Source organism: Lipophrys pholis (genome assembly GCF_963383615.2).
Source record: "Lipophrys pholis genome assembly, chromosome: 11".
NCBI lineage: Eukaryota > Metazoa > Chordata > Actinopteri > Blenniiformes > Blenniidae > Lipophrys > Lipophrys pholis.
This window is the reverse complement of record NC_137631.1, coordinates 4,856,698-4,874,260: the sequence shown is the minus strand read 5'-3', so window position 1 is coordinate 4,874,260 and position 17,563 is coordinate 4,856,698. Positions and strand designations below refer to the sequence as shown.

Below are 17,563 nucleotides of genomic sequence, written 5' to 3'. Positions count from 1 at the left end.
CCTGAGAGCAGGGAGGCAGAGCAGACGTCAGGCTGCCGCCAGCACTTTACCTGCCACCAGCACTGGCATCTGCCACCTTAACAGCCTCCATCATGCTGCAGGGAGAGAGAGGACACCTCCCACTGCCAGTCAACACAGGAGCTCAGACATGAGCATGATGACTCACACACACACACACACACACACACACACACACACACACACACACACACACACACACACACACACACACACACACACACACACACACACACACGGCCTCCGCACGCTCAGTCAACCCGCCCCCTTCTCCACTCTCAGCCAATCACAGGCCAGCTGGCTCTAATGGTGCGTTCAGGTGACATAAAAGAGTCGGAACCAACAAACATCATCACTAAACCTTAACGTTACAACAAGAACACACAGTCAAGGCTTCTACTGCCAGGGAGCACCTGTCCCAACATGTTGTCATTTTTATGTTGAGATGGTGTGGGGTGCTGTTGCCAGCTGATGAAAGTAACTTGTAATCTAACGTAGTTACTTTTAAAATCAAGTAATCAATAAAGCAACTAAGACACGTTTTAAAGGAGTTACTCATAATCAGTAATTGGATTACATTTTAAAGTAACTGTGGCAACACTGGCTGTTCAGATATTCTTATTTATGTCTCGGTGTGTAGAACTGCGGGAATCAACATTAAAACAGCTTTAAATTCAGTGAATTTAGCAGGATGACCTGGTTTAATATGCAGAATACAAAACATGTTTAGAGCAAACTGGATGTCAGTTCCAGAATTACTGAAAAGTTATTTTCACTATTGCAAAGTGAGTATGACCTTGATCCAATATATTTTACGTTTATTGTACAAAGCTGGAACAGTTATTGAAAGCATTTTTGTATTGGAGTAATTCTATGGAGTGAGGCAAGTACAAGTTCATAAATATGTATAATCCTTTCAGTTTTGGTTTGTTAACCAATTTTTGAAGCACTACAAATGTAATGATTCTATTTGTCCTGATTTCTGATTAATTACAAGCATGCAGCTCAAGGAGAGACACAAATGTCTTCCTTTATGCTTCAGCCTCGTCTTTCTGTGACTCATGACTTTGTTTGAATTTATTCTATCAAATATGGCGACTGAATAAAATAACAGGTTATTCACTGGTTTGGGTCTGTGAAGGTTGAAAGAGAGTACTTTTTTGTTTGTTGCACTAAACTGTATGAAGAATAATTGAGGCTACATGTATCAGTGTGATGGACAGATTGTGGGTCTTTGTCATTAAACATAGATCTTGTAATAATGTGTGTAACAGCACAAGAATAAGCATAATAATCTGATAATTATTCCCTTCTTTTTGTCTAGGTTGTTTGTGATAGCCTTAAAAAAAACACTTTTAATCCAATTTTCATGGATTTGTATTCTGTGCAGAGCTGCCATGACTGGACCAAGTATGACTAAACAGCGCTCTCTGCTGGACAGAAGGAATATTCATCTCTGCAGAGTAACATGTTGAAATGGGGGGGGGGGGGGGTCGAATAAATAATAATAAATATCTTAAATACTTTTTCAAAGTACAAACTGATGTCGCATTCATTAAATCATGGTTACAATATACATATTTATTTCAAAGGTTCAAGAATGTTTTGTTGTCACACCAGTTTCAGCCATATTAGCAATTGCATCTTCTTTTTACTCTGCTTTTTTTTATAATTTCATCATTGAAGTTTTTGCTGTTTTTCTTCTTTACTGTTTTGTTGTAGTTTTAGTTGTTTTATCAGTTCTTAGTGATCCTGGTTGTTTTTATCCGGGAGATTAGACCACTTTTGACAAACAGTGTTGTATGCACATAGAAAACAGAGAACAGAATATTATAAAAGCTTCATGGAATCAGTACAGAGGGGCTGAAGAGCCGCAGGCTGCAAACCTCTGAATTGGCTTGTAACATTATTCTCAGCCATCGCTTTTAAGCTTCAATGAACGCAAACTTCCACATATTATGTGTAACTATCTCAGCCGTGTACCCTCAGATTTTTTTTGCTTCACACAAATCAAACCTTATAAAACTTTATAGCACTTTTCATACAAATGGAGCACAAAGTGCTTTACATGCTTTAAAAACGAGACACGAGGATACACAACAAGTAGTGACAGAACGAGGCCTCACCATAGGTCCTGGCTCTGACTAACCCTTAACAGGCCGGTGCCAGAGGACCTCCGGGGCCGTGAGGGCTCATATCGTAAAAGCAGATCAGAAAGATAAGAAGGCCCAAGACCATTAAGAAATTTAAAAACTAGGAAGGTTGTCTGCCATCCATCACTTTAAATCTAAAATGCAGTTAAAAATGGCGTCTAATGGCCCCGTGTCATCAGAAGACACAGCAACGTACAGCTGCACATCATCAGCAGTGTTGCCACAGTTACTAGTTACTCTCCTAAAAAGTGACTTAGTTACTTTAGTGCTTACTCGTTTTTAAAAGTAACCAAGTTAGATTACAAGTGACTTTTTTAGTTACTTTCAGCAGTTGCCGACAACACCCCCCATCGTCTCAACATAAAAACTGGAGTTGGAGTCTGTTGTTGCACTATTTATTTATCTATTTGCACTGCCACTACCTTTTCATTTTGAAGTTGACCAAAAACACACGTATGTATAGTTACCCCTTGAGGTAATTCCTTTTTTTCACAGTTACCCATTCTTTCTCTGGGATGTGGTTGGCAGGCACATGATGGTGCTCCTGGTGCTCCGGGGAGCTGAAGGTTCCCGATCCTTTTCTTTAACCTTGAGGCTGCCACTTTATGGATTGAATTTTAAAAACAAGTTCTTTAAAAGATTAACCATTCATTTTTCCTCATTTGATACACTCTTGGGTGCTGGTATTTGATAATAGGATGTAATTTTTATCCCTCCCATAAAGGTGTAAAATTGCTTTTTTGATGCAATGGGTAGAGGTTTGATATATCATGTTCCCATAATAGCAGAAATGTCGGTTTTCTTATCGGGTAGATAAGATAATTATCGTGGGTTTTAAAGTTAAAGTAGTAAACGCAGAAGTTAAATGTGGTCACTTTGACGATAAAGGTTTGAAAAGATAAAAATGATGCAGCGTCTATAATGTAAAACTGTAATATCAAGCTGCTGGCTGCAGAGGGCAGTGTTAAATGTTTAGTGCTCATTCGCTATTGTTATGCATAGACGAAGAAGAAAATCCGGAAGTAGTGACATTGTTTAGCTTCGGTCACTCTTCTTATTCTTCATAAAATAATCATTAAAAATTGCTTTTTTAAATCTGTTTCCCAGCCGACAGAGAAGTGGGTCGACTCCAAGTAACGTTAGCGACTCGTGAAAAGTCTAAAGGAGCTGAAAGGACGTGGAGTTCCTGCAATATGATGAACTATTCTGACTACGACTCCGATGGTTATTCATCCAACGAGGATGGAGACTACGTCCCATCAGGTGAGACATTTATAGACTGTTTCATCTGTACACTCCACACTTCATCATTGATGAAGACCTCAAATGGAAGTCACATATAAATTATATAAAGGGAAAAATAACCGAATCCATCGCAGTGTTACATAAAGTCAATTGGTCTCTAAATAACTCTTCTTTACTCACTCTATAAAACACAATGATTATACCATGTTTAACTTACTGTGTGGAAGTCTGGGGCTCGACCTGCAAAACGTATACATAGCCACTGTTCATCTGACAAAAAAGGGCTCTGAAAACAATATCTAATATAAGATATACAGATCCATCAAACCCACTATTTATCCAATGTAAGTCACTAACATTTAATGATATAGTTGATTATAGTATTCCTCAGGTTTTGTATGAAGCCAGTATAAAAAAAACATTGCCAATGAACATCCAAGAAAGGCTTGAAAAAATAAGAGTGACTATTATTTGAAAAGAACAGACTTCTTTAAAGAAAACCAGCTTAACCTCCAAAGTAATGGAAGGAACTGTCACAGTGACAGGAATCAGTTTATGGAACGCACTTCAGAAAGAATAAAAGAGTCAGGAACTCTCCAGGCATTCAAGAAACACATAACATCAGCAATGTTAAGAAGGTACGAAAATTTGATTTGAATATAAGTAATATGAGATGTTAGATTTGAGCAAACATGAAAAATTGTGGTTATCTTTCTGAACTGTCTTGTTCAGGAGGATAAAGAAAATAACATGCCCGTGTTTGTGTGTAAAGATTTATTTATTTATTTACCGCGAGTGGTCCTGCATGTTGAAATCTCATCTTTAAGCTTAGTATCTTTCAGACAAGTGATTGCTAAAAACAATAGAAGGCTACAGAAACATCTCCTGATGCTTGATCTTGAACACACCGTCAGTGTTCCTGGACTCACCGGGTGTTTCAGGTCTTATAACAGACACCCTCCTCCAGACGGTCCGGCCGAGGCTGATCAGACCGAGGGGGGTGTCCCCTGCTTCCCCCCCCTCTTCAACCAGAACCATCTGGACGCTTTCTCCGCTGCCTCCACGGTGTTATTGATGGCTCTTCTCTCGTTATGCCCAGTGAGCCACAGGCCTTGCTCAGGGACTGGCTGGCAAATCCTCAGCTGCCCACTTCCACTGGCACACACCTGGTCCTCCAGTTACTCCTCCGACAGTCCTCTATCAGCTCCTGGCCCTTGCCCGTCTTTTATGAAATGAACGACCTTGGTTGTAACTCGATGGACTCGGTTGTCGTTGACCTCCTTGCTTATTGCTCCAGCTGTGGATTTCAGGAGCTGATCAGGCCTCCAACGATACCGACATCCGCCCACTGCCCTTGGAGCGGCTGCTCAAGATGTGTTCCACTAATGTACCTGTTTGGGAACACGGCACATGTAAAAAAATATTTACAAGCACATGGAAATATCCAGATATGTTAAGATAAACATAGAGATCAATAGACGTCTGAATAAAATAAGCCAAAAGAAGGTGGGAGGAAGCTTGAACTATATGGAAGAAAACTGCTAAAACCAAGTTGATAAAAGGAGAGTAAAATATTCACATGTATGTTTAAAACAGGCTTTATTGTAAACGAGTGAAATCACAAAGAAGCAAAAGAAATTTGAGATTAATTTGATTTTTTTTTTTTTTTTTTTTTTTCAAATTACGGAAGAAAAATGGAATAGATTTTAATCAAGCCTGTTCTGTTGAATGTGAGAAACTAAACCAGGGGTGTCAAACATACGGCCAAGTGGGGCATTACAGACCGATACCCTCCAGATCAGACACTGGCAGTTTAATGGGGGTGAATTTGTTGATGTGCAGTGAAACATCCAACAACAGACTATCTTCTGATTCCTCTTGTACCCGTCGGTCTTCAACGCTGCTTCCTGCTGCTATTTTCAGACGATAATCTCAGTGAAGACGACATCAATGAGTGTGAAAAAGAAGACCCTCTCAATGAGGATGACACCGTGCCACATCCCAGCGACGTGAGCCGCAAGAAAAAGAAGAAAAAGGACATCGAAATGAGGTGAGCGTGACGGGCCGCTCCGCAAAGAGCAAATCAGATCAATCTAAATGCACCTTTCTGTGTTTTTAAAGCTGGTAGAGACAACAGCGTCTCCTCAGTCATTTTAGTCTGTTTAGTCATAGATCAGGATACAATATTAATATATTTTTATACTTTAAAGCTTTTTTTTCCCCCACATGTAAACATTTTACAGCTCGTATGACCTCTGATCCTGTGTTTTATCTGTATCACTCACATTTGAACTGTAATCCAAAATTTAGTACCAGACATATGTAAGTGCGTCTGATTTGATTTAAAAAAAAAAATAAAAATGAAATGCTGAATTGGCTTTTGCACATTTTTCCACATGAGCAATCTGAATACACTTAACATTATCCCACACCTCATTCATGAACACACTCTCACACCAATGGTGCAAAGTCCTCGCATTTCATCCGGATCCTGGAGTCAAGTATCTTGCTCAAGGACTTTTTAATGACTTTTCTCACTGGGACCGTTGAAAATCTCAACAGGAAGAGGAAGAAAGGAGTCCTGAAAGTAGACGTGGATGAGAAGGAGGGCGGTGGAGTGGAAGAGGCAGAGCTGCAGCCGAAGGGGGAGGTGGACCGGCCTGCCGAGGAGGAGGAGGACGTGAAGCTGAAGAAGAAATCAGACGACCTCTGGGCCAGTTTCCTCTCGGACGTCGGTAACAGACCCAAAGAGTCCGAAGCAGCGTCACAGTCGGGCACCACTCCGAAGGTACAAGTGTTTACAACCTGAGTCGGTTCAATTTTCAATCCAATTTTATTTCCAGTGCCAAAAACACGACTTGCTCATGTTGAATTGTTGTTTTGTTTTTATTTTCTGTAAAAGTGCCTTGAAATGACTTTTGTGTTTGGTGCTATTGAATTGAATGTGCACCTTTCTAACTAAACTCCTGATAGCGGGGAACACCACAGATGCATATCCCAGCAAAGGGAACATGACCTCGACCGTTATCTAATCCTAATCTCCTGTCGTCAGTCACTTTGTCACTTGGCAGGATTTTCACTTTCTGGGAGTTCAGCCGGCAGATTTGAAGCAACTGCTTGATGTTATCATGAGACCCAGTTTCTTAAATGTTTTGATCTTTTTGGATCTATGTCACCAACAACGAAGGCAGTCCAGTAGTGTGTGTGTGTGTGTCAAACAATGTCTTCTGCTCCACCCTCACACCACGGTGTGTTTTGTCTCTTGTAGCCCGAGGAGGTGCCAGTCTTGACTGATGCTCCTATGAGTACACAGACAAAAGCATCAGAGCCGGCCAAAGTCACCATCACCAAAGTGTTTGACTTCGCCGGAGAGGAAGTCAGGTAATCACACTCTGCTGCGTCGTTTGTGTATCCAGTTAAGTCTTCATACTTCTGATGAACAGTTTCTCGGAGGGATCAGTAGATGGCGCTGGACACACACATTGGTACTTTCTGTGTGGGTAAATAGTAGTTGAGGGGAATGTGGCAGAGTGAGGAGAGTGTCGAGTTTTGTGCACTTTAGACATGATCTGATGTGCAAAGGTTCATGGTTTCACACACAATGATCATGGAAAGGTCATTTAAACAAATAAGAATTATATATCCTGTAATTACTGTGACTAATGGCTTTTCAAAGTTAGAAACATGGAGTGAACTTAGAATTAAAACGTCCTGTTTGATCTCAGTATTAATATTAATATTAATATACAATATATATTTATCACTGAATTATGTTTTAATGCACTGTGCATCTATAAACCGCTAATACAAAGTGACAGAACTTTAAATAGAAAAGAAAAATGCAATTAATCATGATTATAGGATTTTTATTTTAAAAAAATTTAAATGTCCGATTGTCCTGAATTCTTCCACACTTGAACACGTGGTTGAACTCCGAAGCACAAAAGAAATTCATGAAAAACTCCCAAAAATACCAACTTCAACAGATTGCTCTGCTTCTGAAACGGCTGGAGCTTCGTAGCTGTGTAGAGACAGACAGCGCTCAGTCCCAGTCACTGTAACATCAGTGCAAGAGAAAAGGATCTGTTGTAGATGAGAACAAATCCTAAAGCAGAAATGACATTAACATAATCTACTTACCTGTTAGTATTCATCACACATCATGTTTTTATTACATGTTTACCGAATATCACGCAGTGCTTGTTATTTATTTCCTGTAAATCAAAATCATTAATGTTTGGTAGGAGTGTTGTGGTAGAAGTGTTAATATTATTGCTCTTGTTTTTGTGGCTCTCACAATGTTTAAAAGTGTATAATAACATCATGTGAAGTCCTGGGGTGCTTTATCAAATGTCTCTTTAAAGTCGGCTCTTCTATAGAAACTATAATGCTTGAATCTTGATCGACTTTCTTTCTTCTAGTGAAAATGAGCAGCAGAGGTTTTTATTCTTACTGGCAGACGAAACAGAAGTTACAGATAGGCAGGATTTTCTGGACACTAACAAAGCAGACGTCACTGTACCTTCAAGAATGTATATTATTCAAAGTTTCCAGGCTCACAAACGCCCCAGGGGTTAACTCTTTCCCTGCTGCTGTTAAGATGCAAGAAACCCCAATAATTCAATTCACCTTTTCCGGGTGAACTCCCGAAACTGTTGCTGCGTCACGCAGCCGTAAAGCTCCAGTTTAACAGGAAGAAAGGTGGAGAACCAGCCTCAGAGGTGGAGACTTTCTGCCTCTTCCAGTCACAGCCACATCATGATTCTACAATATATACTAACTGTATCGCAGCTTCAGGAACTCCTGCTGGCTCTGTTGTGTCACCAGGATTATTAGCACTTCTAATTCAGAGAGGTTCCGATTGAAGACTCGTAGTCGTTTCTATCTTTTGGCTCCAGTCGCTCCTCCTCGTACATCCACCACGCCGTGTGTATTTCTGGCTGTCTGTAACGAGCGTATACACCCGGAGTGTGCGCAGCGCTGATATTCCCAGAGGATCCCGTGGTTGTTCTTCATACAGCTCCTCTATCTGAACTCCCACACTGAGACACGCTGGCAGATGGCTTTGTCCTGGTATAGCTTTTGTATTATGGATGCTTCCCTTTTCATCATTTATGTTTTAAAATGCAGAATAGCTCTGCAGCTGTGTGTGTTTAGAAATGTTCATGGATTATAATCCTTCATCAAAATGAAGTTCGCTTTGTGTATTGAATATTTATACTTGTGCGTGCATCTGCCTCTAAACCAACTTTTGAATGTAAATGTATTTCATAAATGATCATTTTCTTGTAATTTGCATTTTTAAACAGTATTAGGAAATCCTGGCACACGTTGTTGGAAATAGCCTGTGAAGTAGATTTAAATTGAGTCTAATTTAGAAACGATTCAGTCCAAATCTAGTGTTTACAGTGTTTGACTTGGGAAAGTGGCGTCATTTCGTCCAGGGCATTACATTACATCACATCACATTACACACATTACAGCTCAGGGGTCGTAAACAGCCCAATGTCATCTTGAGTGTGCAGGACAAGTAAAATAATTCCACTTTTAGGGTTTTTTTCTGTGTTGTAGCGTAGAGTATATATGATGAAAAATATCCAATCTCAACATAAAGCCAATTTTAATGAAACCTTCTGGTGCAAAATACAGTGAAACGTCCCAAAAACCTTAAATATAGCAGCTTCATTATGCATGAATGCTCACAATTATCTCAAGAGGTCAGTGTTGTGCACGCTACTCTTAATGAATTAGTTTAAAAATCAAGTTTACCTCTTGCTCAGAGCCTCTTGCAGGCCGGATGTGGCCCAAAGGCCTTTTGATTGACACCCCTGATTTAGCCTGCGGATGATGTAACGGTGTCCATGGTGATTAGTGGGCTGGAAGACCTGGACATGTTGAGCAAAAAACATGTTGAGGTATGTGGGAAAGAAGCAGCGTTCATGTTTGCAGCAGTGGCGACCAGGATGTTTACATGTAATGATCCTGTTAACCAACGCTCATGTTTCCTGATGCACGGTTCAGCTCGACGGTTTGACTCGCTTCATACGAGTGATTTGAAACTTATGTCTGTATGTCTGTCTGTCTCCGTGTCCGTGTCCATCTGTCCAGGGTGAATAAAGAAGTGTCTGCAGACTCGAAGGAGGCGAAGAGTTACATGAAGAAAGAGAGCAGCACACAAGAGGAGGACGAAGACAAAGAGCAGAGCTCGTCACCGAGCGAGCCTCCTCCGGGGCCCAGGTACGTACAGGCACATAAACACACACACACACACACACACACACACACACACACACACACACACACACACACACACACACACACACACACACACACACACACACACACACACACACACACACACACACACACACACACACACACACACACACACACACACACACACACTTTTATTCATCGTAAACACCAGTAATCCTTCAGTGAATCAAACTAAGATGTTCTACTGTCCATCTAGAAAATGTCCCACCGGAATGTGTGCAGATATTTTATTATACCTTCATTGTTCAAATGACAAAAGTCAACTAAACTTCAGTGAGAAAACTGAGTCACAATACAAGCTTTTTGTTGAATACTGTCCATGTAGACTACTGTCAGCAGCCATAACTACAACAATCCTCCTCCTCCTCCTCCTCCTCCTCCACACTCACTCAGTGTCAACAGATTTAGATCAGCAGTGTCGATTCGAGCTGACAGAGAAGCTCGTGGATTGTAAAACTCAAATTGTGCATATATGAATATAGACAGGCTTATTTAGATATTCAGTTCACAAACTGTTGGATTTGAGCGCTGCCGTGCATATGTACCTGTTTCCATGGCGACAAATGGTTTGAGGATGTGCACATCTTCCTTCCTACACAAAGACGTCCAGACAGGATACGCGGGGAGTAATGTGAGGCCAAAGCCCATTTCCTATTTATCTGATTCCTCTGTGTGTGTGTGTGTGTGTGTGTGCGTTCGCTGGTTTTGTTCTTTTTGTGAGCGCCAAAATCTGAGAGTCGACTCGATGAAGTCAGTTAGTACTTAAGACAAAGTTTTAGTCCGAAAGCTGGTGAACTGAGCGATCCCACACGAGCAGTGCTGTCCAAAGCCAATGTGTGGATGAGGAGCCCAGAAACAGGAAGGAGCCATCAGTGCCGCTCCCTCATGAATGGCGCTGCTAACTGGAGCGCTCCAGATGGAGCTGATAGTGGTTAGTGTGGTGACGTCCCCATAACGTCTTTCCAAAAGCGCAGACGGAGCCAGCAGCCTCCTCTCAAAGTTGCGTGGCACATCAGGAGCCACAAGGCCCCCGTTTTCACAATGTTTCAAGTGAAAACGCATCGTTTCTGTTTCAGAAAAGTTTCACGTTTACACAGCTGCGAAAACGATGTAGACGGCATGCCAGGCCTCCGAGGACCACAACCGGAAATAGATCTTATCTATGACCTTTTTTGTGTCATTCTCTGGGTTTTTACTTTACATGTCATCAAAATGATTAATATATATTTGTATGTTTTCTTTTGTATATACATATAGAAAATCCAAATAAATAAATTCTTTCATTCATTCAGGCCGCGGGTTTGTGCTGTTGGTTGTCTTTGTAATGAAACCACACACTTTGGGGGCCATAGAACAATACGCAATAAAAGATAACAATGTGAGAACACGGACATTCTAGTGGACAGACGACCAAGTTGGATGGTTATTACAGTGACTGTCAAAATAAAAGTACTGAGTCCCTGGAGAATCTGAATAAGAGCATTGTTCTTATTGTCCATCTACTTGTACTCGTGCACGAGAAACCTCTACTGAGGCGGAGCTGCCCATGCACCATGAGCCGAAGCATTTTCAAAAAGATCCATCTTCGGGGCTGTTTTCAGAAAGTTGCGTTTTCAGTGGCTTCGAGCATCACTGGCGTGCAAAAAGACACGCAATGAAAGTTTTGAGTTCTAAGTGTTGATACCAGAATATATTTCATCACTCACTGATTGTTCTTTTTAACAATTACAAAGAATAATAAAATGTTGTGTCCAGTTTACGTGTCTTTTTCGGCAAAACGGACACAAAACAGGTCAGTATCAGTCTATACAGCACTTTCAGTACAATAAAATGCAGAACAAAGTACTTTGCACCCATCTGCCCACCCCCTGCCATTGCATATACGCGCACGTCGAAAACTAAAAACTAACTGGAGCACAGTAAGAATTACAGAATCAGGCTGAATATCATGTCAGAATAAACATTCTAAAATCCTTCAACAGATTAAAAAACAAACACATTATTTCAAAACCTAATAAGAAGGAACATTCTGTGCAGAGCTCAGGTTCTCGAGGTGCGTAATGCTGGAAAGCAGCGTGGTTCTGGTATTAAAGGTTGGAACGATTGAAAAGCCGGTGCTGGAGGACCTGAGGGTTCGCCATGGTTCATCAAATCAGACACAAGACCATCAAGACTATTAAAAACCATTAAAAGAACCTTAAAATAGAAACTAAAAGACACGGAGAGTCAATGCAAAGCCTTTAAAACCGGCGTAACGTGATCCTGCTTTCAGGTCCTCGTCGACACACAGGCAGCCGAGTTCTGGAGAAGATGAAGGAGAGAGAATTCTTTCAGGGGAACAACCTTAAAGCAGAGCGTCACAGTAACCAAGCCGACCTGAGACAAAGGCATCGGCACCGCCGAGAGAGAAACGGGCGGACTCTGGATATATTCCTAAGATGATAAAAAAAAAAACAGTTTTAACCACATTTGGAATAAAACTAAGCTCAGTGACACTCGGGTTCTTTTTAAAGAGGGTGAAACTGTTCCTCTCTCTGCGCCTTAAGACCAACAACTAAAACGTCTGTCTCGTCTTCACTGAGCTGAAGGAGGTCTTCTGCCATCTATGATTGTATCAATGGGCTGCATGTCTCCAGGAGGCATGACAATGTAGAGCTGTGTGCCGCCAGAGTAGCTGTGAACATCAGTGCCATGTGCCCTGATGACGTCACCAAGTGGAGGCGTGAACAAGTTAAAAAGGACTGAGCCTTGGGGAACGCTGCGTCTGATGTCATGAATCCCTCAGGAGCAGAACAGGAAACATTCCATGATATTCATTTATAAGTTAAACTCAGACTAGTTTAACTCCGACGACGCTCGGTGCACTTTACATAACCAGCCGCACGCGTTTACTCACGCGTTCGGGCGAGCCGTTACACAGCAATTCAACTGTGCACTGTGCTTGAACACCATCCTGGAGAAGGTACAGTTTATTCAAGGACAGGAAGTAAACACCAGCCTGCCAAGGGAGTCAAGTTAGGACACCCACTTGCAGCTGAGCTGGGTTTGTATGAGGTGAGGCTTTCAGCGCAGATACACCACTGAGCGAGATAACAAGGAAAACATTTCCCCCTCTCTGTAATTAATACAATATAATAGTAATATAATAGTCCCCCTCTGTATAATTAATACAATATAATAGTAATATAATGGTCCCCCTCTGTATAATTGTGGCAGAAAAGCAGAAATCAGCTCAGTTGTGTACAGATGATGTCTTTTCACTGCGATGTGAAGACATCCTGAACAGGATGGGAACGCCGGCCTGTAGTTAAGTCAAAACATCAGCATGTTGCCATTTAAGTGAAATAATGGGAGCTTTCTCATGACTGCGTGTAATTGTGGAGTACCAAAATGACTGGTGTGTAAATGCTCCAGAGTAATTAATCACTTCTATGTTCAGTCATGCAGCAGTAAATGAAAAACTCCGTCTGACATCGGTATGAGACTCGCTTCATGCTGTGGAAACCGTTTAACCTCAGAGTGATGAGAGCAAAAATGAAAGAAGACTCAATCCTCCTGCAGTGTTGGGCACGGGACTCTGAGGAACTATACAGAGTGACCAAATGTTTGCTTGCTGCCTGATACTGCGTGGCGCCTCCATCCTAGTTCTACTCAGGGTTGTTCAGGTTGCCTGTTGGTGGTCCTAATGTTGTGGCTGGTTGTCGTGTAAAGGTACTGTGTGACTCTATGTTGACAGCTCTGTGACAGGCGCGAGCAGGGGGTGGAGGAAGACTAATTAATGTTTCAGTAATGTGAAATGTGACACTGTTCCCAATGTGACTCCAGTAATGACTGATGTGATTCATCATTGACACAAGAACCAGTAAATACTCTTAATTTGAAGGATCTGCTCAAATCAACTTTAGACTTGTTCCAATGTGGTCAGACGTTTTGTGCTAAACTAGTTTAGTGGTTATCTGGTGGGAAGACAATAATACGATATATGTCGTTAACATCATCGCCATATAAACCCATCAATCACGGAGTCCCCCAGGGTTCTATTTTAGGGCCACTGTTCTTTATTTTTATGACTTTGTTACCCAAAAGACCACTTAATGAATAGTAGTTAATGATTATATATATATATATATATATGAGAATATCCAATTAAAACAGCAGCCCACTAAAATGCATTGTATGTTGTGTCATATCAATACATCTGATCAATCGTGAGAGTTACACCGAGTCTGTGGGGAGTTCAGCCTCTGCTACTAGAAGCTGGTCCAAAAGCTGTGTGTGCTGGTTCTGAGAGAAGAGTTGGTGTCAGAAACCTGCCACACAAAGTGGAATTGCCGTGTTCTCACATCCACGTGACGCGTCACTGCTCCTGTGAAGGAATAAACACGGCGGACTCGAAAAGCATCATTAATAATGTACCGGGTGCCGTGCGGAGAACCGACGGGCCTCGTCTGTGATCGTCTGTCTTTCCTAAACGTGCTGACATCACCTCTTGTGTTGTGGTCGTAGTGCGAAGCGTCCGCCCGGCCTCTCGGGCTTCCTGGGCCGCTTCGGAGGGAAGAAACCAAAAATGAGCACATTGGAAAAGTCAAAGATGGACTGGGACGCCTTCAAGTCGGAGGAGGGCATCACGGAGGAGCTGGCTATTCACAACCGAGGCCGCGAAGGGTAGGAGCTGCCCGAGATTCCCTCAAGTTAAAGAAAAGCGTTGGCCGTATTTTAATCCCCCTGACGGGGAAACGTGCTGTTCAGTATGTCACCACGTCGCTCCAGCACATTTCAGACGCATCATCTTGTATTCATGGAGTTTCTTTTCATTTTCTCCTCTGAGACGGAGAAACTCTTGAATATCCAGCAGATCAGAGCATTTGGGACTCTTGTTTACGTTAAAGTCGAGTCAAACTGGAAGAGAAAAATGGAACAAATATCTATTTTTTATGAGTATATTGGTGGAGGAGTGGAGAGATAGTGTTGAAATACTTTATCTAAATAAGTAAATGTTTTCTGGTGTCACTTAAAGTTCATTTCTTTTCCAGTCATTCCATGTAGGTCAGCAGTTGATATTGTGTTTTAAGTGGTTGACCCTCCACATTTCTAAACCTGGATAAACCTCACAGACTCACACACAACGACTAATGATAATTAGTAGACTGCATAGAAATAACAGCAAATAACTCAGGACAAATAGAAATGCTAGTGTTTGAATGCTGCTTTCAAATTCCCATTTCTATCAAAGTTACAAAGATGAGAATTTCAAGATTGGTTTTTGGTATAATTTCAGTTACTTCCAATCGTACTTTTGTAATTTAGTGATAGATGTTACAACTATTATAACCATTGTAGGTTATTTGCTTTGATGTAATGACGCTCGTGCTCCGTTTACACGACAGGTGAAAACATTGTTCCAGAAATGTTTCACGTTTACACGACAACGTTTCGAGAACGACGTCCGATGAAGTGGCAGAAATGCTGAAAACGATGTAGTTTTTATGTTGGTCCACTAGTGGGTGCTGTTTGTTCATGTAATGAAACCACACACTGCGCGCAGAGAGAGAGAGCGAGAGAGCGAGAGAGAGCGAGAGAGCGAGAGAGCGAGAGAGCGAGAGAGAGAGAGAGAGAGAGAGAGAGAGAGAGAGAGAGAGAGAGAGAGAGAGAGAGAAAACCATGAGATTGTCCACTGTGTCACCTTCTTTTTTGTCTTTCTCCCGTGTGTGTGTGTGTGTGTGTGTGTGTGTGTGTGTGTGTGTGTGTGTGTGTGTAGGTATGTGGAGCGGAAAAACTTCTTGGAGCGCGTCGATCATCGGCAGTTTGAGTTGGAAAAAGCAGTTCGACTGAACAACATGAAACGATGACTGACGCAAACACCGCACACACAATAAACCACTCTCTCTCTCTCTCTCTCTCTCTCTCTCTCTCTCTCTCTCTCTCTCTCTCTCTCTCTCTCTCCCCCCCTCTCTCTCTCTCCCCCTCTCTCTCTCTCTCTCTCTTTCTCTCTCTCTCTCTCCCCCTCTCTCTCTCTGTATTAAGTGATATCCTCAGCAAAGGCAGCTCGCGACTCTTCATTTTGGGATATTTCCAGTCTGTCATTGTGTTTTGCTCCTCTGCTTCCCGTCCTCGTGTCAGCCGATTAAGAGCGTCCGGTCCTCGCGCTGAAGACATTTTTGTGAAGCGAGGACGCTGCTGATGGATCTGCTTATTTCACGGACTAATTTTAGGACCAGGAGGAGTTTTCAGTGGCGTTCACACTCGGCAGGTAGAATCTGATTAAAAGAAACTCTGGTATGAATCCTGTGTCTGTGTGCTCCATCGGAACACTGACTGGACACTTCACTTGTTTACGAACCTTTTCTGAACCCTCCCGTCCTTTTTGGCACATTTCACGGATTACTAAAACCTCAATGTTTAAATTGTCAGTTTGTGAAACTAAATATCCGGTACTTTTTCAAAAAGTCATTTTTGTCATTTAAACGTCAGTCTCTGTTCCTCCTCCTGCTTCCAGAACAGTTTCAGTGGTTATAAGTCATTTAATATGCAAAAATTTCACCAATCTTGAGGAAAACTACCAACACTACCATAATTTCCTGACCGTTGAGCGCACCTGAATATCATCCACCAAATTTAAAAAGAAAAAAACAAAAAGTTCAGAGTTACGTGACGCACCTGAATGCATCACGAGTCATTGTTTAAGCCGCAGGGTTCAAAACGTGTGGGGAAAAAAAAGTTGCGGCTTTTTGTCTGGAATATACGCCGTATGAACTGATATTCTTAAAGTCCTGGCGACGCAACTTTTCAAGTGAAAACAGAAAAACGTTGCGTTTTGGGTGTTTGAGTACATGACAGCGGTGCTCGGAGTCACTGAGAACGCACCGACTGCAACAATCCCATTGTTAATGTTGAGAGCGTGTTGTTCTCTGAGCGCTTGTGTTTGTGGTTTCATTACAGAAACAGTCAACAGCACCCACTAGTGGCCCAACATGAAAGTTTTTCTGAAATGAAAAAAAGCAAAAAACGATGCGTTTTCACTTGAAGTGTCGTGTGAACGCAGCCTGAATGTAAACGCTTATGACGGTTGTTGTCAGTGATCAAGTTCAAACTAGAAAACTACTAAGAACAACTACTTTGATGGAGCATTTCATCAATTCCACAGTGTACATGTATTTTGAGGCACTTCAATTCCACAACGTCTACAAATTGAGTTTCAGCACATATATATATATATGAGCCATTTGTACTTTCTAATTTATGCAAAATGAAAGAGTCTGGGAAAGGTCAGCATGCAAAGGAAAGAGTCTCGATGTCCTCTGCAAGACAAAACAACCTAGTTAAAAACATGGCAGCCCAGAAGGGAAACTTTGTAAAGAAAGTTCACTGTGTTATCGCCATGGGGCCGTTTGTGGTGCAGCCAGGAGTAAAACATGCATACAAGTTTGTTTTGAAGATGAAAATTCTGATTAATTTCCCAAATCTGTTCAGGGTTCAGTGTGGACGGATATTTGTGTGTGTGTGTGTGTGTGTGTGTGTGTGTGTGTGTGTGTGTGTGTGTGTGTGTGTGTGTGTGTGTGTGTGTGTGTGTGTGTGTGTGTGTGTGTGTGTGTGTGTGTGTGTGTGTGTGAGTGTGTGTGTGAGTGTGTGTGTGTGTGGTCCTTATAATCTCCTTCTTGCACTATTTACCACGATGGTGTGATCGTGTATGTTTTTAAGGTCACAAAATAAAGTGGGGCCATGTCAGTGTTGAATTAGTAGGAAAAAAAAGGCACATTTATTCTTAAAAAAAATAGTTTTTTATTTCAAATTTTGTATATTAATACAAGAGCAATCAGATTCCTGACGTGTGCCAAAGGTTGGTCTGGACTCGGGGAAAACAAAAACATTGG

At 41.7% G+C, this 17,563-nt stretch overlaps 1 protein-coding gene across 3 annotated transcripts; it reads left to right on the top strand.

The window, feature by feature from the left end:
- The first annotated feature begins 3,169 nt into the window (after positions 1 to 3,169).
- On the top strand, positions 3,170 to 16,309 carry cfdp1 (craniofacial development protein 1). 3 transcript variants are annotated; one of them, XM_080474445.1, is made up of 7 exons: positions 3,170 to 3,434; positions 5,340 to 5,466; positions 5,979 to 6,204; positions 6,685 to 6,797; positions 9,525 to 9,653; positions 14,199 to 14,357; positions 15,451 to 16,309. In XM_080474445.1, the coding sequence occupies exons 1-7, from the start codon at positions 3,365 to 3,367 to the stop codon at positions 15,539 to 15,541; spliced, it is 915 nt and encodes a 304-aa protein (XP_080330571.1). In that variant the 5' UTR covers positions 3,170 to 3,364; the 3' UTR covers positions 15,542 to 16,309. The 3 variants fall into 3 exon arrangements, with proteins under 3 accessions (XP_080330571.1, XP_080330570.1, XP_080330572.1); XM_080474444.1 differs by having other exon boundaries at positions 15,717 to 15,973; XM_080474446.1 differs by lacking the exon at positions 14,199 to 14,357 and having other exon boundaries at positions 15,451 to 15,973.
- The last annotated feature ends 1,254 nt before the right edge of the window (positions 16,310 to 17,563 follow it).